At 54.3% G+C, this 22,676-nt stretch overlaps 1 protein-coding gene and 1 long non-coding RNA gene across 17 annotated transcripts in view; both read left to right on the top strand.

Moving 5' to 3' along the window:
- MGRN1 (mahogunin ring finger 1) overlaps positions 1–22,581 on the top strand; it is a 59,075-nt gene extending 36,494 nt beyond the window's left edge. For 2 of the 16 annotated variants that reach the window (XM_026065243.1, XM_026065246.1), the window contains 11 exons: positions 1,408–1,455; positions 7,408–7,476; positions 10,317–10,476; positions 12,413–12,522; positions 13,430–13,495; positions 16,049–16,272; positions 18,075–18,198; positions 18,618–18,663; positions 19,568–19,675; positions 20,420–20,540; positions 21,314–22,581. In XM_026065243.1, the coding sequence (XP_025921028.1) occupies positions 1,408–1,455; positions 7,408–7,476; positions 10,317–10,476; positions 12,413–12,522; positions 13,430–13,495; positions 16,049–16,272; positions 18,075–18,198; positions 18,618–18,663; positions 19,568–19,675; positions 20,420–20,540; positions 21,314–21,773 (1,536 nt within the window). In that variant the 3' untranslated portion in view covers positions 21,774–22,581. Of the gene's footprint in view, positions 1–1,407; positions 1,456–3,585; positions 3,609–5,749; positions 6,321–7,407; positions 7,477–10,316; positions 10,481–12,412; positions 12,523–13,429; positions 13,496–16,048; positions 16,273–18,074; positions 18,199–18,617; positions 18,664–19,567; positions 19,676–19,816; positions 20,541–21,313 lie in introns of those variants that run through there. The other 14 variants (XM_026065254.1, XM_026065250.1, XM_026065247.1 and 11 more) reach the window with 11 other exon arrangements.
- On the top strand, positions 4,330–5,759 carry LOC112965848. The gene is made up of 3 exons (XR_003253409.1): positions 4,330–4,626; positions 5,265–5,383; positions 5,705–5,759. It is a non-coding gene; the product is annotated as an uncharacterized LOC112965848 (long non-coding RNA).
- Positions 22,582–22,676: the final 95 nt, after the last annotated feature.

The following is a 22,676-nucleotide window of genomic DNA, read 5'->3' as shown; positions in this document are numbered from 1 at the left end:
GCAAGTTTAGTCCCCACAGTTGTGAAAAGTGGCACCTAGCCTGTGATTGATACCAGAAATTTCCTGGCACATGTTAGTTAGGCAAAGGATCGTTAAGGCAGTTGTGGCGTTTTCCATTGCAGTAATACTTTCAGGCCCAACAGCTGCAAACCCTGACCACATCGTGATGCAGCTGCGTCTGTGGACGAAAGTAGTGCCAATCCGTGCAGAGTGGTCCAGTGCCTATTAGGAATGTATTTGTATGGGGGCAAAAGTGAAGCTTTGGAAATTTCCCTCTCAGGAGTTTGGAAAGTGGCTTGAACTGCTCCAGCTCTGTAAGCCTAATTTCCGGGATTATAGGTAAATTCTATGTGCCGTGTGGAGCTCTGAGCTCTCTGGATACACAGAGGTGAAGGCAAATGCCCCCTTAGTGTTCAGAGAACTGAACGAGCTACACAACAAAACTGGGAAGCAACCAAAGCTGGTCAGGCCATTGCGTCAGTGTTGGGTTATGCCCAGTGTCCACATCTGAGCTCAAGAGTTGGAAGTGCTTCGCTGCTTTTTCCAGTCTGTGTGCTGTGAGAGGGAGACATTGTCCTTTGGGGCTCCTTCTTACTTCTGATCTTCCAGTCAAGTGCTTACAAACAAGATCAAAATCTTTTTATTAAAGGTCACAGGGCAAAGTGACTAAAATATACTCCCCATCCTTAGAAAACTGGAGCTTTTGAAGTGCAGGGCCATAAATCCAGATCTGGTCTTTGCTAATCAGCACTGCTGCTGATCACCAGAGCATGCTCGGGGGCAGGCAAGCCAGCAGGCCTTGGTAACTTGCTATTTATATATACCTTTAAGAACAGAACTGTAACCTTGACGCTGCATGGTCTGCTTTGCAGCTCTTCCAAAGGCAGAAACTTGGCAGTTTGTGTTTGCCTGGAAAATAGGACTGTTTTGTCTTCTGGGGTAATGATGTTGTTCCTTCCTCTGAAACTCCTCCAGCAAACAGATGTGTCTGCAACTGTTCACACCAGCAAGGCCTGCCGGAGCTTCCCCTAAACCTTACTCCCTGCTCCCAGTAGATTCTGGCAGAGGACTTGGTTTGGTTCACTTTAGTTGGGCCTGATGGATGATGGAGAAAATAGCACTAGCACAGTATTCCTAACACCAGTTTTGACATCAGATGCATACAGAATTGTTCCAGCTGTGCCTGCTGCCGTTGAGCAGATGAGGTGCTAGAAGACGTCACTGCAGCTTGGCTCTGAAGAGGGCCATGTGGAGCACGTGTGACTTGTTTCTGACTCTAGCCAGCGGACAAACCTCGTTTGTGCCTCCCTCCTTGGCTAGCAAATGTTAACTCTGTTGTTCATGAATCTGTTTTACTCTTTAAATTGTGTCCTCTATTTAATGCTTTTCCTTTTTTTTTCCTGCTAGCACGTTGATGGCAGTTTCTCTGTGAAGCCTTTAAAGCAGAAGCAGATTGTAAGTACCTGTTCCTTCTCTACAGCTTCATTAAAGACATTGCTGCTGTCCCACAGGTGCCCAACTGCACCCAGTGGGAAGCATTGAGGTTAGCTCACCAAGAGCCTGAGATGTCACCTAGTTTGCTCAGATATAACATGAGCAAAGGCTGTGAGCTGCTGCTTAATGTTGGGGTGGATGTTGTACAGCCAGATGGGAAGGAACGCTTATGGCAGGGTGGGACTGGCAGAGCAATGGTGCAGGCCTGTCTGTGCTCCTCTGGGAGGGAAATGCTGTGTGCAGATCCAGTCTTCCCTATGCATTCCTCCTTGCTGGCATCTGATGCTTGAAAACCAAAGTGTCAGGGACCCTAGACATGATATTTCCGTGTCTGTATAGGTGCAAATAAAGGAAGTTTGCATAAGTGAGCTTAAGTGCTGCATGTATTAAGTAATGTGAAGCACGTCTGCTCACTGCCTGGCCTCTTCAGGTTCTGTACTTTGTGCTGTGAAGGGATATCTTTGCACGCCAGTTTGGTTACCCATCTTCTACCTGGAAACTGAGAACTGCTGGCTTTCCACCTGCATGTATGTTAAGAAAGTAGGGGACCTTATACATGCCTTTTCCCTGCACAAACGTCCTTTTTGTGCTGATGGTAACTTTGGAGCAGTCCCAGGAGATCTGAGTGGAGAAGTCTTTGTTCATGTACTGGTAAATTTGGGAGCAACACCCAGAAGCAGGGACTGATGAGACCTTTAAGCTTATCTTGCCTGTCCCCTGCAAGTGTCCTGGGACTTGGGAAAGCAGTCACAGACATTGTCTTGCATTGAAGTTGTTTATGTGTCAAATTGCACACAGTTACGAAGGGAAGGGGAGAAGGGAGACTGACAAGCAGGGGAACATGAGGGATCTGTAGTCCTGTTTTAGCTGAGCCCAGCACGGTGTGTGATGAGCGTAAGCTGTGCATTGCCTTATCGAAATTGCAATTGCATCCAATCCTGTGCAGAGAGGAATACAAAGCAACTGGAAGCTGCTGGGATCACCAAGAGTTTCAGCTTCTGGAAGCAAATCTGGCAAAGGTCCTGCTGCAAAGATCAGCTTGAAATGTCTTGGAGAGAGAGCTGAGATAAAGCAAAACATAAGATTAAGCTGGTCAAGTGGATCTGGGAGACCCCTTGACCTCCAGTACCTGACTAGCATATTCCTACCATTCCTGCATCCCTCCCTGTTGGTAGTCTTGTCATCCTGTCACAGCTCATGTTGTCACATCTGAGCATTCTCCCTCTCTTTGTGTAGCTTCTTCCCACATCTTGCAATTACTTCATTGTAGGTTGGACACTTGACCCTTCCTATCCTTGCTGCACCGGCCTCCATCCTCGCTGTAGTATGCATAGCATGCCGTGGCCTGTTTTTCATTGTTTTCCAGGAATGTGCCGTATTTGTGTTGTCACCTGGGAGTGATGATCAAGGACAAGTTTTGGGTTGTGCTTGGTGCTATGGAAAAGTGTTTTCGCACCCTTTATTTCTCCACTCCAGTCAATGCACATTGAAACTCATGATCATCTTCTGTTACCCATGTGTGGTCTTTTCTGTGGCTCTCCCTCCTCTATGCATCACTTGGTATCTAGCTTGCTGGGTTCCCTCCTCCCCATCAGGCACCTCTGCAGCATATTGCCTAGACTGTTCTCTGTTTTCCAGCACTGTTTTTTCCCAGTACAGATGAAGTGATGGATGCACTCGTCTTCATTTTCTAAAAATCACCTTGCACTGTGGCCATTGGCTGCCTTTTTTGACCAGTGTATTATCCTGTTTGATGACCATGTTAGGATGGACAGCCGCTTTCCTGATGCTGGTACAAACTGACCGCTTCAAAGCAGCAGCTGTAAATGGATTTCCATCTCTAGAACAGATCTTGCAAACTGCTTTCAGATAAGATCCCTAAGCTGCCTGTGTTGGAGCTGGGCAGTTGCAGAGTTGATGCGCAGAGCAGACAGGGCAGCGGGGGAAAACTTCTTGCTCTGGAGAGTTTAGAAAGTTTTTTTTTTTTTTTTGTACAGGAGAGAACCACATGGTTCACTTCCCCTGGATTTGCCACATCTTCACAGATCAAGGTCCCTGCACCCTGGTGCTGTGCTGCAGCTCGGGTGTGAGCTGCCCAGCTTGCCTGTTGCAGGGTGAGAGCCGGAGAGGTGTGAGATAAAAGGCGGATGGGAGAGGAGTGTGAAGCCTTTTGGATGATAAGCTGCGGCTTTCCATCTGCCCACTTATAGCAAAGTTGCATKACTGTGGAAGACAAGCGGGAAGAATAGGGAGGTGGTTGATTTTTCTTTTCCGAGTCCACTCCTACAGAAATGTCTCAGGCCTCCTGCTCCGGTATTTCTGTACACAGGGAGYGTTCCTTGCTCTGAGGAAAAGGATCGGCCTGTCATGGGCCTTTAGGAASGTGAATTGTTGGTATTTGCTAGAGCATGTTCTTCAGTCTTGACCTTTCAAGTTAGAAGTCAGAGGCCCTTCTGGCCATCTAAACTGGTTTTCTGTGTATTGCCATAGTTTGATCTAGCTCCTGAATTTCACCCTGGAACATGTATGGTGCTCAAGCATCTGTCCTAAGAAGGCATCCAGTGAGGCTGCAAAGATGTCTGCGTCCCTTTCTCCCCAWCCCATACTGCAAGGTGCATTAGATGGTTGATCCCTTCACCCTTAGACGGGTACTGTGTTTTTGGTTTAAATGCATCTGACTTCTGTTTCCAGTGATTGATGGTTAGGATTTTCTCAGCTGGATTTAAAAGCCTTTTAGGACCAAGAAGGTTGTTAGATGCTTCGCTTAGACAGTTGTTGAAGAACTCAGGAATAAGTCACTGGCTCCAAGATGTCTTCCTTCTGATTCCCAGGTCAGAAAAGAGCCGCTGAACAGCATCAGGTGATCATGAATATCCAAACTGCATTCAGTAATTCACTGTCTGCCTCACCAGGGCTCTGTAGGGAGTTACAACCCATCCTTCAGGCTTGCTCATGTCCTGTGAAAGCAGTATTAGCCATTACTGGCAGAGCTCTATCCTAGTGCTCGTGGCGAGTTGCTTGTCACTCCAGCCTGACGTCTGTTCTGAGCCTTGTGTGTTCCGGCTTTACCGGCGCTCCTCCTTCCTTGGTGCTGAACTTGGCTATATTGCAGCACGATCTCCTGGCTAGCTGGTAGGTTTAGATCCCCCAAGTATTTTTAATATAGACAGCCAGAGACTGTTCCAAAAAAGAGCCGATAGAGTGTGCAAAGGGTTCAGAATGGGAACATCCAGAAGAGCTGTGTCTCTGCAGAGAGAGCTGGTGTGCTGTGCTGGAGAAGGCTGCCCGAGGGAGCAGAGCACTGTGATGCCAGCAGTATCTTCTTCACATTTTCTTCTGATCGGAGAGAAATGTTGCATTCGTGAGCTGACAAGAAGCAGCTCGTTTTTATTGTCTTTTTTTTTATGACAGTGCTTACATGGCTGTGAACTCTTTGAGTCAGTGTTGGTTAGTGTGTATACTTGTGTGATCCGTGTACAGTTCTCCATTTAGTACTCTGGACTTCCAGCACGACAGTCCTCCATTTGGGAAGTGCTCTCTAGGGTGGTTCCCACCCTACCACAATATGGTTAGCTTAGCTGACTCCTACAGTGAAACAGTGTGTGCTCATCTTCTTTACTGGCAGAGTGTGTAACCTTCCCACTCAGTGTTTGGTTGTGGGGTTTTTCTTTTCTTTTCTTTTCTTTTCTTTTCTTTTCTCTTTTTTTTTTTCCTTTGGCTGTTTGTAAATTTTAAGGCTTAGACATTCTCTTCTGTGGCTTTTAAAACAGAAGTAAGCTCTTGCTAGAGGAACACACAGTACCACTGAAGCTAACGTAGCACCTGCCCCATAAGAGCATAGATCAGAGGTACAGAGTATACGCCTGGAGTAAACCATCTGTATAACATTGTAAGTGCTTCTCCAACTCTCCCTTTCTTTTGCCTTTCCCTCCTTGCCATTGTAACCCTCTGGGATTCCTAGACAGCTTCTGTGTGCATTGATCTCTCAGCTCTTTGCGAGCAAGAAGCAGCAGCTAATGAACTATGACATGGTGCAGGATGGGTGAGAGAAGTATGAAGGTGAAGGACTGCACTATGTACCCTCACCTGCTGCTTCTTATTTACCCTTAGTGTTATAAAACCTGGAGGTCTTTCTAGCAAGAGCTGTGTTGCACTGCTTGCCCATTTCTTTTTGAAACAGAAGCTTCTCATGGGTTGTTTTTTTTTTTAGAGGCAAGCAGTAAAAGAAACACAAAATCCTGCAGAGACTCTGATCTGACCACTTCTGCACTTACTGTTACACACCACGATCCTCTGAGGAGTCAGGATGCCGTAACAAGGCGCTCTTTGAAATGTCGAGTTATAAAAGCACTGCTCCCACACAATTGTTCCCAAACTTCCTGGGCGACTTGTGAGACACTGCAGAGGATTTTGCTCAGCAGTCCAACTGCTGACCTCATTGCCTTGAAATGTGGGCCTAGAACAGATTGTCTGCAAGCTGCACGCTGCCTTGCATGAGGAGACTCTGGAATTAGTTTGTTAATGCTGCTGTGTCCCAACTTGAAGCATTTTAAACTGGCAAGCAGGCTGGATATAACTACCTTCTGCCCTCATCTCAGCGTGTGTGATATGTTCTGCAGCGCTGAAATCCCATGGCATGGCTGTTGCTCTTCTGAGCACCTGGCTTGACAGAAGAGGGGAGAGGCTGCTTACAAATGGAAATGCTAAAACTCCTGGAGTTGATGAGCCGTTGAAACACTGGGTTCCYGGTAGCTTGGTTTCACAGCAGGGTGTCAAAAGGACAATCGCTGCAGATGACCTGATCACAAGATGAGTCAGTTTGAGTGGTACYTTGCAGCCCCTTCTTCATTTCACCTGTTCCAAGATTTTTTGAGGAGGAACCTACCCTTTTCTGGGGAAGCTGCTATGTAGCAGCAAGCAGCAAATCCTAGGGACCAATAGCTCTGTGCACCCCTGTAGAGCTGCTCATTGCAGCTGTAAAAGCCTCATGCTGCACTTGCTAGCTAAGCTGTGGGACAGTGGAATACACTGCTTAGTGCAGAAAGGAAGCTAAAAACTTGCCCCACTGGGAGATGAATCTGCAGCCTTTCTTGCCTCAGTGCTTTAATCCAGCTGCTCCAGGGAGTTTGCAGACAACTGCTGGGGTTTGCATAAAGACATGGTTTGGAGGGGTGCAATCAGTGTCCAGGGCTGTGAGCAGCTTCCATCTCTACCCAGCAATGCTTTCTACCACCACACACCCCCTTTTAGAGACTCCACCAAGGGCCTGGAGGTCTTGGTAATAGCTGACACTGCACTAGTGTAGTGTTGTCCCTTGAATGGTTCTCATGTTAAGGGAGATTTGGACAGTTGTTTGTCTGGGAGATAGTTTTCCTAGCCCCAGTAGTTTGGCCTTATGCTCCCCAGTAGTGAATAGGGAAGTGTAGCACAGCTGTTGACGTGCAAGTAACAAGCTTTTGGCACAGGAATGGTGGTTGTGCCTAGTCTCTTCTATCCCGAGGTTACAAAGATGGGTGGAAATTCAGCTTGATTAAAGTTAAACGGTGCTTTGCAGAAAGAAGGGACTGTAGAAGACTGATTACCTCTGGCTCATTTGAGCTATGGGCATATGTTTCCTCTTGATCTCTGGAACAAAGCAGAGTACTTGTTTTTGAGGTGATCTTGATAGCGATTGAAGTGGCCAGTTGGACTCCCTTTTCAGACCAGATGGGATGGGCTCTGCTTTTGAGCAGAGGGACATGTTCTCCTGGCCATCCTTCGCAATGTTTGTTTCCATTAACTCTTCCGTTAGCTCTAGGAAAGCCACTTGCCCTTGGTGTAACATGCATACTTTGTTACAGGGAGGGAGGGAGATGATCACAAAATGGTGATGACGGAGCAGCTGGCACTCTAACTTTCTGTATTCTTCCCTAGGTTGACCGGGTGAGCTATCTGCTTCAGGAGATCTACGGCATCGAGAACAAAAACAACCAAGAGACCAAGGTAAAGGTGCTCAGAAGGCTCCTACTCCCTGAGCTGTGGGTTTCCAGCCAGCACCTTCCGCTTATAAGTGCAACTACAGGATTTGGCAGGGCAATGTGGAGATGCATCCCAGAACGGCCACCGGGTCTATGTCATTACTGTAGGCACTGATGAAGCCCGGGCATGTCAGGCCTTTGAGGCTGTCTAAAGCAGTCAATGGGTTGTGCTGAGATGCCTTTAGATACCCTCAAAAGCCTCAGGCTATCACCTGGGGCTGCGATTGCTGGGAGAGAAGGACATCAGTGCCCCATGGGTGTTTCGGAGCTTGTAGAGACAGCCTTGGGCCAGTGTCAGCTGCTGCTCTTGGTGCCCTGGGGCTGCTGTCCAGTCTAGGTGCTTCCCAGCGTGCACGACCAAGGGTATCTCCTGTTCCCTTGACTGTAAGTGAGCCTTGCATCCCAAGTGCCTCTGAAATCTTCTCTCTGGTGCCCACCCCATCTCACTGCCTCTCTGCAGTCAAGGCAGTCGCACCTGATCTCTGTGCTTTGCTCCTGTGGCTCCCTACATGTTCTTCTGTTTTTTTTTACCAGGGGACTGTAGGTTCCCATAGTATTGCGAGGGGCTGAGCTCTCCAGGCTTGCCGGCGTCCATAGAGCAGCCCACATTGCCCTGCAGGAGGGGGCGCGGCATTGCTAACATCAAGGAGTTTGCATGAAAAATGCCTTAACTAGAAACACTGCCCATCTTTAGGCAGGAGCATGTGCTGAATCCGGGCTGAAGCTGCGGCACAGCTTCAGGCAGATTGCCTGACTGCCTCATGCCTGCTTAACCTTATCTAGGGCTGCCCTTTGCTGCTGGCTGGGCTGCATCGTGCTTGACACGCTGTACCAAGTGCTGGACTCAGGATAGGACTGCTCTTGTACGTATAGTGTGTGATTTGCAAGCAGAGGAACAGTCACAGAGCAAGACAAACCAGACTTCCTCTCCAAGCAATGCACTGTCCTGCCCAAACCATCCCTGTGATTTTCGTGTGCCTGTGCCAATAGGTAGCGCCTGAAGGGGCAGGACGGAGAAGTCTTCTCAAAGTTTGCACCAGATCCATTTAAGAGGATTGAAGGCTTCTCTTTGGGTCTTCCAGGGTCTTGTGATGAATCTCTTGATCCGACAATCACACAATTGCAGCCCATCAGACAAGCGGCCTGGGGCCATTTTTGTTCTTCCCAGTATACTTAGCAAAGTATGCGAATGGGAAGGCAAAAAGTCTGCTCTCCCTGCCTCCCAAAATAGATCAGGAGCACATGTGATGAGGCAGGCAGGCTTGCAGCCTTTCGCTGGCCCCATCAGCAGACCAGGTGTGGATGCAGCAGCAGCAGATGCTCTATATTGCTGTTTATGCTAAGGTTGCCCTTGGTGTAGCATATGTTCCCACTGTGACACTGAAAGGACCATGTGAAATGGTGCTTGATGGGAGCAGATGAAGATGGAGGGTGCCCAGTGTTGGGGTACCAGTTTTGGGGCCCCTGCATAACTTCTGTGGCATTGGCAGTGGGACTGTAAGGGTCCCTGGTGTCAGTGAAGAGAGTCCTCCTGGTTGGAGGGTGGGTTTCTTGGAATCACAGAGCAGTTGAGGTTGGAAGGGCCTTTAAAGATCATCTAATCCAACCCCCCGATCGAGCAGGGTCATCTACAGTAGGTTGCCCAGGACCCTGTCCAGACAGTTTTGGAATATATCCAAGGATGGAGACTCCACAACCTCTCTGGGCAGCCCGTTCCAGTGCTCAGTCACCCTCACAGGAAAAAAATCTTTCCTTAGATTCAGCTGGAATGCCCTGTGTTTGTTTGTGCCCGTTGCCTCTTGTCCTTTCACTGGGCGCCACTGAAAAGAGTCTGACCCCATCCTCTTCACCCTCCCTTCAGATATGTATAGGCACTGATAAGATCCCCCCTCAGTCTTCTCCAGGCTGAACAGTCCCAGTTCTTCTCAGTCTTTCCTCATGGGAGAGATGCTCCAGTCCTTTAATCATCTGAGTGGCCCTTTGCTGGACTCACTCCAGTAGCTCCATATCTCTCTTATACTGGGGAGCCCAGACCTGGACACATACTCCAGGTGTGGCCCCAACCAGGGCTGAGCAGAGGAGAAGGATCACCTCCCTCAACCTGCTGGCAATGCTCTGCCTAACGCAGCCCAGGGATGCCATTGGCCTTCTTGGCCACAAGGTCACGTTGCTGGCTCGTGTCCAACTTGTCCACCAGSACTCCCAGGTCCTTCTCTGCAGAGCTGCTTTCCAGCAGGTCAACCCCCAACCTCTACTGGGGCATGGGGTTGTTCCTCCCTAGGTGCAGGACTCTGCACTTCCCTTCAGTTTTATTGAACTTCATGAGGTTCTCCTCAGAGCAATAGCTAACTGAGTGGCTCTAATCCAATTTGTGGGGCTCTGAGTGATGGGAAGAGTAGCATGATGCAGGTTTACATTGAATGGGTTCAGACTGACCTTTTTGCCAAGGTTGGCTGTGATCGGGTGAGCATCCCAGGCTGCTCTCCTTGCGACTGCATCAAAGCTTGTGTCAGCACAGGAGAGGGGTGACGACAGGGTGGCAGGAGAATTGCTCACTCCATCGTGGGTTCAGAGGAGCTGCAGAAACTGGGGGTGCCTCCCTCTTCCCTAGGAGGAAGGAGCACCCGTAGCAGAGCTGCATAGGCTGGAGCGTGCTCTCCTTGAGAACCCCCTGCTGAGAGCTGCAGATAGAGGATGCCAGCTCTGCTGCAGACCTTTGGGTGGGAAAGGTCAGGCTCCAGAGTCCTCTGGCCATTCTGCATGGCCCTTTCTATTCACATGCCAAAGTCTTGCCTCTCGTTGCAGCCTTCAGATGACGAGAACAGCGACAACAGCAATGAGTGTGTGGTTTGCCTCTCGGACCTCCGCGACACCCTCATTCTGCCCTGCAGACACCTCTGTCTGTGCAACTCCTGTGCGGACACCCTGCGCTACCAGGCCAACAACTGCCCCATCTGCAGGCTGCGTGAGTATGTGCCCGGGAAAAAAGGGCCTCTTTCTCCCTCCCAGGTTCCTGTTAAGTCAGTACAGGTTGTGAGAGCGAGCATGTATTTTATACACGTCACCGCGAGGCTCAGCATCAAATGTGCTACTGCTCTGACTGATGTCTGGAGGCTCCTGATGCCTAAAATAACCGTGCTCAAACAGGGAAGGAAGAGTGCCTGGGAGAGTGGCTCGTTGCCCAGTGCCTCCCTGGCTGTTTGCCCTCTCCCTCGGATGGATCTGGGGTGCAGGTGCTCTGAGCAGTGCCATCTAAACAGCTCTTGCATTTGGCCCTTGCCATCTGGAGCAAGGTGATGCCTTGCCAGTGGGGTTGGAGTTCTCTGTTAACTGTGAGGAGCATGGTGATCTGGCCTCCTGGGAGCACCTCTGATGGGAGAGGAAGGTGTTGTATAGCAGTGGTTTAAAACAAAACTGATGGAAACCTCAGACCGCTTCTGTGTGTCTGTTAGGCGCACTCATCTCCGGTCCCTCCTCCTTCCTCCTTGCAAGCTACTGCCAGGTCCTGTCTTTCCCTGTCGCTTGTGGGTCAGTCTGACCCCTCTGCCTTTCTGCTGCTTGGGGGGCAGCAGGGCGGACATTGAGTGCACAGCCCTGATGGTCTTCCCTCTTCAAGCTGAGGGGACTCTGCCTGCCAGGAGAGTTATGAGGATCTGCTTAACCCTTGCATTCCTCTGCTCCCAAGAGAGAGGAAAAAACAAATCCCTCTTTTGACACTCGGGCAACACTTGCTGAATTTCAGATCTTTTCTCCAAAACAGAGTCTCTAGAGAAAATGCCTGCATGTTTGTTTGAACAGACAAATCACATATTTTACCCTGTGCTTGAGCGTTGAAATATTTGAATGTTGCTTACTGAGGCTTTTTAGGAAAACAAAAAAGAGCCTAAGGCAGGTGTTTGGCCTGAGAAAATAAGTCTATAAACGGTCAAGACTTGGCAAAGATACAATAACTGAAAACATGATCTTATCAGGGGAAGTGCCAGACAGCTTTGACTACAAGTAGCGCAACTTAAAACATAGGAGCATTTTTTTGGAAAATGCCCCCACATCAGGCTTCCTGGGAATCTGCTCCTGGGAAGCGCAGAAGCGGAGAGGACAGATCTGCACCTCTGTCCTCTGGCTCTAGGCTGGTCTTGCAAGCAGCTGGGTACGTTAAGAAATAGAAATGCCCGGGCTTTTCCTTGTGTGCAAGCAAGTTCTTCCAGCTGTATTAGAATAGATGTCTGGCTTGTTTGTGTGTGTCTTTGGCACAGAGGGAAGTAACAGTATTAAGTATCTGCAGATAGAGAACAGGGTTGTAGGCCGGGAGCAGAGATCAAAGCTGTTTTGGTGGGAGGACCAGCGGATCGCTGGGCTGGAGAGAGGGGTTTAGCCATTAACCTTCTGGCTGGGTTCGGAGTTGCTGCAGACCCTCTCACCAACGTGGTACTGGCCAGAGTGCGAGCAGTCGATGGAGGTGTGATGCTGAGAGGACGCCCAGCTCTAGCTGCGCCCCAGTGCTGAGACGTGGGGCCTGAACGAACCCAAGATCTGGTTTTACATGAGGCTCCCCCATCCTGTAGCTTGCAGTGTGCTGCCCGAGATCAAACTTGTGTCTCTTCTAACTGTGCTGAGGAGCCCTAGGCCTGAATGTCCTCTCCACCTCACTGTACCAAGGCAGGTAGCACGTGTTCTCTGCAAGGGCTATGTGTGCCCGGGCTTTTTCTGCTGGCAGATCTCTCCCCTCTCTCGACCGATAGCCTAGAGGAGCCAGACCTCAGAGCTTGGCTTCGGTGCGCCCTGTGGCCCTGCTCCCCGTGCACGCAGCATCGTCACAGGGAGCTCACTCCATCTCCAGTACGTTGGTGGCACGGCCTGGTCCCGTTTGGCTGTGTAGTCACCCGTGTGCTTTTCTCTCCTAGCCTTCCGCGCCCTGCTGCAGATCCGAGCTGTGAGGAAAAAGCCGGGGGCTCTGTCGCCGGTGTCGTTCAGCCCTGTCTTGGCGCAGACCGTTGACCACGATGAGCACTCTGTAAGTAATCTGCAACCCCGTGCAGGAAGCCTGGGGCCTGAGCGCCTATCTTGGCCTGAGCAGACTTGCACTCATGAGTCCCTTGGGCCTGGATCCCTGGGACCTCAGAGTGAGGCCTCCCGAGTAGCGTAGCCTTGTTCCTCAACACTCCTAGAGAGCGGGCACCTCTCCTTTTGTGAATGATTGAATTGGCTGGTTTTAGCCAAGTGCTCTCCTTCCTCTGGGAGGAAATGACTCCACCGAAACCTCAGCATAGGAAGGTTTCTCGGGGCCTGTCCCAGTAGAAATGTGGCAAATTTGGGGCCTGGCAGGGTGGGAGCTGGGCAGATGACGGATTACAGTTTGGCTTGCATTCATATTTGTGCGGCCGCACACTCTGAAACGCCCTGGGCATTGGGGTTCCCAGCGTGGCAGCAGCAAGACTTCTTTGTGCCAGTCCCCCTGGATGATCGGGGTCTCGGTGAGCAGCGGAGAGAGCGTGGGATGGCCAGTGCAGTGCCCTCAGCCTTGGGGCTGATTCGCGCGTCCCCAGCACGCTGCGGGCAGAACCTCGCTGCCCGAGCAGTGCTGTGGCACAGCTGGCTCTGGCAAGACACATGAGATGCAGGCGAGGAGAGGGAGAGCTGCAGCTAGATCATCTTACAGGCTTTGGTGGGAACAGAAAGGGGTCGTCACAGAAAGAGCCTGTTTTTATCCACCTATGCTCTGCAGCTCCGTAACCCTGCTGCTCCAGCGGGGGCTAAGCCATAGGGCAGGAGAGAGGCCCCAAGGGTTGTTGTCAAGCAGAGCGTGGTGCCAAGAGGAAGCAGGTGCCATCACCCAGAGCAAGGCAAAGAGATGCTGTGTGTCTTTCCATGTTACTAACCTCAAAAAAACCTTTGTTTAAAACATGATTTTCTCTTGACAGTGTCCCTTTAAGTCCATTAAAGTGAGCACTGTCTCCCTGCCCAGCAGGAAACCTAGAAGGGAAACAGTAAGTGGACTTAGTTGTATTTGGCTCCTATGGCAATTATTTGCCAGCAGTCGCACTAGCACGTGAAAGCGTTGTAGACACGAGGGCTTGCTAACATGCTGGGTTTGACACATGCCCCTGCACAGGCTGCGACACTCCAGGTACTGTCTCCACATAGTGGTGAGATGCTCACGGCCTGCACGGACGATCACTAACCTCCCCGGCTTGCGTGTGGAGGAATAGGCGGGACAGAAGCAGCTCGCTGCAGCGGTCTGATGTTGGCTCTCGGGGACTGCCAGGCCCAGACGTCTGTCAGAGCCCCTTGGCCCTGAGCCTCGCTGCTATGTTGTTTCTGGCCAAGATATTTTCATAGCTTTGTAGAACTATGGGTAATCCGCTGTCCCCGTGGCTCATCCGAAGCTTTCCCACACTTGTCACATCCCCTTGGCAGTTTGGCTTGGGCACTTCTCACTGTGATTTCCACCCTGGTGCTGGGATGTAGAGGTAGATGATGGACAGAGCTGGACCAGGTCTTGCATCAGGAACGCTGGCTGCAATGACCTGTTTTGCTTGTACGGAACAGTAAAGATGAAGCTTGTATGTTGGGGACTCGCCAGATTGGCAAGAGAGTGGGTTACTGTAACTGTGCTTTAGGGGACAGCATGAAAGGCAATGTGGGGGACCAGAAGAAGGGAAGATAAAAGGCGAGGGAGGCACGCGTGCCAGGAAGGGTCTGTTTGTGTCCCCTTGGTGTAGTCCATCAACTGCAGTCACAGTTGTTGTCTGTAGCAAGGAGGCTGCAGTTTTCTTTTGCTCCAGCCAGCCTGGGTGCTTGGGCTGAGGAGGGACGTAGCTTCCTGCACTTGTCAGGTCTGGAGAAAACCTAAGGCTGGGAATAACAGGGACCCTGCAAGCTTGGTGTGGCTCTCTGCAAGCCTCAGCCAGCTCCTGCAGTGCTCCTGCTGGAGCAGTGGGCTCCAGGGATGGGTCAGTGGTAAGTGTCCCAGGAAAGAGCAGTGTCCCTAGGACTGTTTGAGAGCTTCAGTAACTTTCAGCCCGGGTGCTCTAGCTGCTGGCTGAGAGAACCTTCTCCAGCCTTTGAGCCATGCCACAGAACCTGAACTTTTGCCAAAGCAAACTGGAACGAGCAGCCTTTGAACCCTCAAGCCTCGGTCTTCGCAGCCAGGAGACAATGTACCAAATGTAAGCCTGACTTTTCTGTCCACAAAAGAGCTTCTCCAAGCTGCTGCCTGGAAGTGAAACGCCTCTGTGGAGATGGCTCTTGAACCCAACACCTACCAGTGGCAGGAACTGTGAACTGATTCCTTGTTCATCTGACTTGGTTATCTCGCAGTCCCCAGCTGTGGTCCTCAGCACAAGCACTTAAGTGCCACAAGGCCATTACCTGGGGGATGTGGGTTGATGCTTGGCCCCAGGTGCCACTCAGTCTCTCCTCCCCTGTCAGAGGTAGCTCCTGTGACCGCAGGTGAGTCAGTTCAGCGGTCGACTCACCCCCCAGTTGATGGCTGTGTCAGAACAGGCTGCTGAGCAGGCTCACCTGCAGCCATGCGGTTGTGAGAGCCAACACAAGCTACAGGATTTTGTGGCCAGGTCCAGCAGCAACACGCAGTTACACCACCTTAGACACGATGTGGAACAGCCTCCCTGAGGATGCAGTGCTGGGACAGGTTAAGTTAACCTGAGTCTGGACTGCCACAGTCTTGCCTCTTCGTTTGCAGCAGGCTGGACTGAGCTGCCCGTTGCCTACTGACTAGCAACATAAATGCCATTTACCTCTAAGTTTTTGGGCCTTATGATCAGGGGATTTTTGGAGTTAAACTAGTGTTGGTTTAATGGCTTTGGAAGGGTCCCTTTGACTGTAAAGTGAATTACAGAAGGAATGGGAAGTAGTGCAGAGTTTTGCTCCCCTCCCTACAGGGTCAATGGTTCTGTGGTCCCTTTCCTGCCTTTCCACAAAGGCAGCTGGGTGGAAAAGCTGCATATCTGATGAGGAAACAGAGTCCATGGGTGAAGTGAAATGCTGTAGGCACCAAAGGCCAGCTCTCGTGTGGTGCGCACATACTGAGCTCCTTGGAGACTCTCCGTGACTCTGGCAGTGCTGTGAAGCTGCTGTGTGCACTGGGCTGGAGGCAGAAGTGGGATGCTTGTTATCCTAGAAGTGTCTCTGAACCACTGGAGGAACTTTGTGCAGGAGATTAAAGCATAATTCATAACAGCTTTGTTAGGAGCCTGCTTTTTAACCCTCCTTGCCAGGTTCTCCAAAGAGCTCCTTAGTTTGACAGGCAGGGTGCCCAGCTTACTGAGGTGCCTGGTCTCTCAAGCACTGCTCTGGAAACTTGCCTGGAGCATCAGCGTCACAGCCCGAATGGCGACGGGTGGCTGTTGCAGGGGAAGGAGACTGAGGCTTTCCGTGGAGAGGCGGCTGTGGTGATGGGCTGCCTGGACGTGCAGGGTGGGAGGTGCAGGGCTGGGGCGCAGCTGGGCCTCCCCTTCTCAGGGGGTTTCCAGCCCGGCGAGGGTTTCTTAACGTGCCCCTCTCTTTCTCGCCCACAGAGCTCCGACAACATCCCTCCGGGGTACGAGCCCATTTCCTTGCTGGAAGCTCTGAATGGCCTTCGCTCTGTTTCCCCCTCCATCCCGTCAGCTCCTCTGTATGACGAGATCAGCTACTCTGGCGTGGTGGATGGGATGCCCCCTGCAAGCCGGCCGCTTGTCGGGATGGACAGAGCTGTGGAGAGCAGCCACCAAAAGGGCAAGCGGAGCAAGTCTCCAGATAGGTTAGCATGGGAACAGAGGGGCCTGCTCCCCTCGCAAGCCCTGAGGGCTTGCAGCCGCACGCACTGGGAGACGAGAGAGGGCTCTGGCTCTGGCTGCTCCTGTCGTTGGTGGCACTGCTAACTCGTAATGGTGGGAGGCCAGCAGGTCCTCGTGCCGGCGAGAGGCTTGAGACACCACCCTGGTGTTAAGCCTGTGGCAACCAGCTCATTTCTCCTTAGAGCTGGGTTTGTCATGAATGGAAAGAGCATTTTTAACAGGGAGATTTCACCCAGACTCTGGAAATCTCTACCTCTCCTATGCAATTAGCGTCTCAATTTGCATTTGACATCCAAACTCTGGATTTCAGCTTTCCATGGAGTTCCCAAGGAACAGAAGGATGGGGAGAGCAGTGACCTGAATTTCAGAGTGCAAAATGCTGAGTGAGATCCTTTAGCTGCTGTCTGAGGCCTCCTCTGTTGGCTTTGTGGTGGAGGATGTAGATCCTGTGGGGTGGGTAACCCTTCATGTGACCCTTGCAGGGCCACCGAGAAAAGCAGAGCTGGATCAAACTGGGTTTGTTCCTGGTTCTCCTCACTGTGTTCCAGCTGCTGGTTAGGTTTTGTCACCTCCTTATCAACAGCAAGTCATTGCTTGCTGGGAGAAGTCCACCCCAGAGCTCAGCAGTGCCCCAGGTGGCTGAAGTTTGCAGCCTTGTCCTGGCTAGAGTGAAAGGGGCATCAGGAGAACTTGATGGCGGACGTGTAGGAAGCTTAGTGCAGCCAGCCTGTTAACTGGCGCTTCCTAATGCCTTCCACCATGGTCAAGGCGAGTCAGGACTGCGTGTCCTGTATCCCTCCATCCTGCCCTTGGGCTCTGCTTCCCCGAGCCCAACCTGTCCTCACCAGCCTTGTTTGCTGGTTTGGCTGTGGGTCATGCTGGGGCTGAGGTGGAGCAGGTTGCTGCTGCAGAAGGTACAGGATCATGGTCTTCCCGCATAGAAGTTGTAGACACTTAGTAGCCCTGAGCCCAGCTGGAGCCAAAGATCTGACGAAAGAGAAAGATTCACAAGTTGTCATGGGAAGAAGGGGGAAAAGGGGCCGGAAGACAAGCACCACAATTGCCTCAGCATCACTTCAGCAGGGACCTGGAGTCAGAGCTGTTCTTGAAATGCTGTTAAATGCATTAGGAGCCAGCAGTGACTCCTGGCTGCATCCCTGAGATGTTGGGATTGGCCCTCTCCTCATGGCTGTCCGCAAGTATCTGTGGGCTGGGCAGCCCTTCCCGGCTATGCTGGCCCCTGGAACGGTGCCGGCGTTTAGTGCGTGGTGTGGGGCTAAGGGCCTGCCCCTGTGCCGCCTGTGACCAACGAGGAGACTGCCGGCATAGTTTCAAAGTGAGGTCTGTGTCCGCTCCGTGATTTCATCCTCCAGATTTCCCCCAGGAAGGGAGCTCACCGTGGAGCTAGAGCCCTGAAGGTCTGAGGAGCAGCCTGGGGTGCTGGGCCCCTTGCTTTCCAGGAGAAGGCAGGATTTGTCCTAGTTGCGTTGCTGCGCCTGAACTCTGCACCGCTCAGTTCGGCCCCAGAAGTGCTGCTGCTTTTCTCTCTGTAGCAGATACTGGAGACCTCTGGTGAATTTAGCTCAACAGTTTGAGCTCCTGGTCCTGTGCGTTGGCTTATGCTGCTGGCAGAGGATGAGCTGGGCAGAGGAACAGGGCGGGGGCAGTGACAGCTCGAATCGCTGCCACTGAGGCTGCCAGGACCTGGGGTGCTGGGGGCAGGTGGCCTGCGCTCCACTTGCAAACAGAGTTTCTCTCGCCTCAGCACACTACGGTCTCCTTCGTCGCCGATCCACGAGGAGGATGAAGAGAAGCTCTCCGAGGACTCCGACTCGCAGCCAGCGCTGAGCGGGGGCGAGCTGGTCCTGAGGGAGACCAGCTCTCCGGAGGTACGTCTGCGCCCTGCCGGGGGGCTACTCCGTGTCTGCGGGTTTGTTCTGGGACATGGCAGCTGCCTCGTGAAGAGCCATCGCTTTCCCGGTGATGGGGCACAGACAGGCCCGTTGGCACAAGCAGCCCAGGGGCAGCTGCCTCCATTTTTCTGTAGGGCCCCATGGTGTAAGGACACAGCCGCTCCGTGTGTCTGACACGTCTTTGGGGCCGTTGGGCTGCTGCTGGCACATGTCAGAACTGCAAAACCCCTCCGTTCTGGGCCACAGCGCTGCAGTGTTACTGCTGGGCCTCTTGTCTCCTCCCTGAAGCAAGTCCCTGGCCATGTGTGCAGCTCTCTGGAGAGCACTAGAGTAGAAGACAAGCCCAGCAAAGGCTTCCAGCCCGCAGGAGTAACTTGTGCTCTTCCTCCTTACAGAGCATGGCAGGGGAAGAGATCGAGGAGGCCTCGTCCCTGCAGCAAGGTGAGTGTGCACTTGGCCTTGGAGATGACCAGGCCTTGGCTTGATCTCTGGCTCTGCTACGTTGGGAAGGGGACAATAGGGGGGTGGACATGCAAGTTCAGAAACATCCAGGCCCTGAAATCTACTTCTCTGAGCTGCCACATTTCACCAGAGAGAGTTGCCAGGATCTCTCTTGGGAAGCAAAATCAGCAGATCCGCCTGGTTTCTTTGCCAAGCCTCTCTCCTTGCTGTAAGCTCTGCACAAGTAGCTGTGTTCGAGGCAGCAGAGCTGGGCTTCTGTCCTCCCCATTGACCATGTTTCCATGCGCAGACTTTGCTCAGGGACAGGGTGGGAGAGCAGTTACCTTCGGGTGCTGCCAGACAAAACCTCAGAGCCTGGAGCCTGGGGAGTTTCAACTCTGGTGGAAAGCCCGCACCTGATTCCTCATATGGCTGCTGCTCACCATCATCAGCACCACATGTCATATTGTATGGCAGGAGAGCAGTGTCAGGCTGCAGATCCAGCTTCTCCTGGGACAGTGTTGTCTGTCCCCCGGCCAGCCCATGCTCTGCACTGCCCAGCGGGTGATGGCCATGTGCGCACCAGTGTGGCCCTGGTGGGATGGTGTCCTGGGTGTGCAGGATGTGCCTTGTGTCATTGGAACGGGTCTCTGGCACTTAGTGTCCAGAGGGTGTGAGGGTGGGGTGAGAGGGGAGCCCTGGGTGCATTTTGGGGCATGAGCCTGGATGAGAAGAGGCACCCTTTGGCACTGTGAGCTGGGTCTGACAGGCTCTCCCAAGACCTCTGTGAGGCTGGCGACTGAGAGCTTCCTCACGTGGAAGATCTCAACCTCTTCTCAGCGCTGCGTGCCCCTGCAAAGAGTTGGTCTTGGGACTCACGGTCTGTGCTCTCTGCTGATTCTAGGTAGCCGTCCTCCCTCCGTCGAAGACGTCCTGCAGGACGGCAGCTGCAGCGAGCACAGGAGCTTGACGCAGTCGGAGAGCGACCCGCCGGTAGACGTCTACCTGCCAGGTAATGGCCGCGTCGTTGGGGGGATGGAGATGCACCAGGGACGGGGGCCGCGCTGTGCTCGCGGCTCCAGCTGGAGGCCTGGAGGTGCCTGGGGGGAGTTTGTGGGCTGCATATCTGAGCCTGCTTCCCTGCCTGGGTCAGCGTGCTGCACCCCGGCCTCCTTGATGCCTTGGGAAAGGAAAGCCTGGAGCACGAGCTCCCGCTCTCCCTGAGCGTGCAGAGCTAGCTGCTGCCCGCAGGGAGCCGTGGGCTGCGGGGTTAACGCAGAGGTAACTTGCCCTCCCTCTCTCCTCCTCCCGTACCCTTTTGTCTCTGTCCTTCCCCCCCTTCCTCCTTTCTCCTCTCTGGGCTGCAGCTGCCGGCTGGCACCGAGCTCCTGTTTGTAGGAGGGGGAACTCGTGGGCCTGCCGGGCTGGATGCTCCCCGCGCCCCAGCCACGCCGAGCGAGGCGCGGGGCGAGCTCCAGCTGGCTGGGCCCCCTGCTCAGCCCAGCCCGAGCTCCCTCCTGCGCTCGCTTCCCGGCACCGTGCACGGCCCCGAAAGCCCGCTCCTGCTTTCGGCCCCAGGGAGGGCGAGCAACCGGGATGGCTTCTGGGAGACCGTGCCAGTGTGGGGCAGGACCGTGGCGGGGAGGGGGGGCCGTGGGGTGGCGGGCATCGCTGGCCGGCGCGGCGGCGGGATGCTACGCTGGGCCTCTGGGTGCGGCCCCCGACCGTTGTCGATGCAGCCTGTTTTCTTCCGTAGAGTCGCAGTCTGTTCTGAGTACCTCTCTAATGTCTCCTTCCCTTTCTGTCTGCCTTCCTCCTCCTGTCTTGGGCAGCACTGGGTCCCGATTCCTGCTCTATTGGTATAGAGGAGTAAGCTGGTATGTCTTCTTGTTCTTCTTACGCGTTGCTCTTGTGCGGGGCAGCAGGAGCCTTCCGGGGAGGGCAGGCTGGCCGAGAGCCGCCGCGCCAGCCTGCCCCGCTCCCCGCGGGGCCGCTCCTGGCCATCAGCGCAGGGAAGGAGGGGGCAGCAAACCAGCCAGCCCCAACTGCTGGCTCTGTCCTCGCTCCTCTTCTCAAACCTGCCCAAACATCCCATCTGCCGGGCAATCCAGGCCCGTCCTGCTCCCATCTCACTGCGCTGGGTCCCTGCCACGAAGGGCCGTGTCCCCCCATTCCTGTCACCAGATCCCTGTGCCCCGCGGGGCTCCCTGCTGTCCCTGAGCACCAGCACCCTGCTCGAGGCGGCAGAAAGTCCTAGCCCAGACTCGGCTCCAGGTGGGCTCCTGCGCACCATGAATGTGCAGGTCCGGTCTGGCCTGGCACCTGTGCGTCCCCTCCGTCTCCCGCTTCMCCCCGACCGCTGCTGAATCCGTGTCTCCATCTGGATGGAGGGGACGAAGCTTGCGGGTTGTAACCCGAGCTTGGCCTCAGCACTGCAGGCCACAGGAGGTCCCAGCCCCATCTCCTGTGGGGCTCAGTCCAGGACAGGACAGTGGGACCCGAGCCAGGGTACGGGGTGATGGTCTCCTTGGCCAACTGGGAACGCTCCACTCCCCCTGGTTCCTCCGCGCACGCTGCCCTCTCCCTGCGGCCGGGCCCCCCATCAGGGCCGGCGCCCTTGGGGCTGACCCCCTTTCTCCTCCTCCTTCAGGCTCATCCGACTTCACCAAGACGCTCCCAGGCCTTGGCCCCGGCAGCCCCACGCAGCCCCTCCTCTTCGAGCAGACGCGTCTTCACCTGGAGGACGAGCAGAGCCTCTCGTGAGCGGGGCCGGCCATCCCCGCCCCTGCCGCCGGACCCCCGCGCGCTCTCGACCTCCGCCGCGGGGCTGCCGGCCTGCTCGCTCGCAGCTCCCGCCGCTGCGCCCGCCGCTCCCCCGCGGGGAAGCAACGCCGGGGGCGGGGGCCTCCCCCGCCGTGGCCTGTTGCACCAGCCCCGGGCCTGGCCCTCCCCTCGCCAAGGGCCCGGTCTCGGCACAGCTCGGGATTTTTAAAAAGATGTGCATGTTTCCGGAGCTCCCCGTCTGCTGGCGGAGAAGAGCAGGGAGTGGGGGGGGAGAGGGGCTGATGTTGTGTTTTTATGGGGGGTGGGTGGGGGTAAAAATCAGATGAAGGACACTACTGTTGTATATTTTGTACACACCAAGCACAGCCCTTTGCTGTCACTGCCCCTGTACATAGCTGCTCGGCGCCCTGCGGCCCTCCCTGCCCCTGTGTCCTCCCGGCCCCCCCCCTTGTTTATAACTGGGTTTATTTTTGGCTGGGCCAGCGTTTGCCCCCCTCTTCCCCTGCCCTAGGCAGCCATGGCCCAGGCACAGGGCTGCCTGCAGCCTCCCCTGTGCGCTCAGGGCTGGCAACCACCCTTGATGGCTCCCTCGAGTGTTTGGGGGGGGGCCAGGGCTGTTTCTCACCCCCCCTTAACACGCGCCAGGGCTGGGGGCGGCAGGGAGCGCCTGCCTTCGGCCGCAGGGGGAGGCCAGGCGGGCCTGGGTGGGACGGGGCCGAAAGCCCTGCCCCACGCGGTGCCCTGCGCCGGCATCTCCCTGGGGCCCAGACCCCTTTTCCCGGGGCCGCGGGAGCGCTGTCCCGACGCCGTGGTGTCGCACTGTGGCCCGCTGCCGGCCTTCTGCCCGTGTACATATGCGCCGCTCGCCTGCGCCCGTGCCGAGCCGTCGCTCAGCGCCGTGACCTTGCTGTGTGCCTTGTTCCCGCTTTCTGTGCTTGGCGCGAGGGCGGCCGCCCCGGCCTGGCCCCACGGCAGCCGAGACCTCCGCCGCGGCCGCGGCCTGCTGCCCGCCCGGCCTCCCTGCCCCGGGACGGGGGCTGCGCCCGCTCCGGCGCGGGGCAGGTTTGATGTCGTCTTCTCTTGGCCAGATTCCCGCTGTTTCTATATTTATAGTAATAAACCCATGCAGCAATACCCCGCGTCAGCGCCTCTTTGGACCCCCGGGGCCCTTTCCCGTGGGCTCGGGGCAGCCTGGGCCCCGCCGGCCGCTGCCTCGGGAGCGGGTCGGG

This window comes from Apteryx rowi, unplaced genomic scaffold (genome assembly GCF_003343035.1).
Source record: "Apteryx rowi isolate R43461 unplaced genomic scaffold, aptRow1 scaffold_225, whole genome shotgun sequence".
NCBI classification, from domain to species: Eukaryota; Metazoa; Chordata; class Aves; order Apterygiformes; family Apterygidae; genus Apteryx; species Apteryx rowi.
This window is presented reverse-complemented; position numbering and strand designations above follow the sequence as displayed.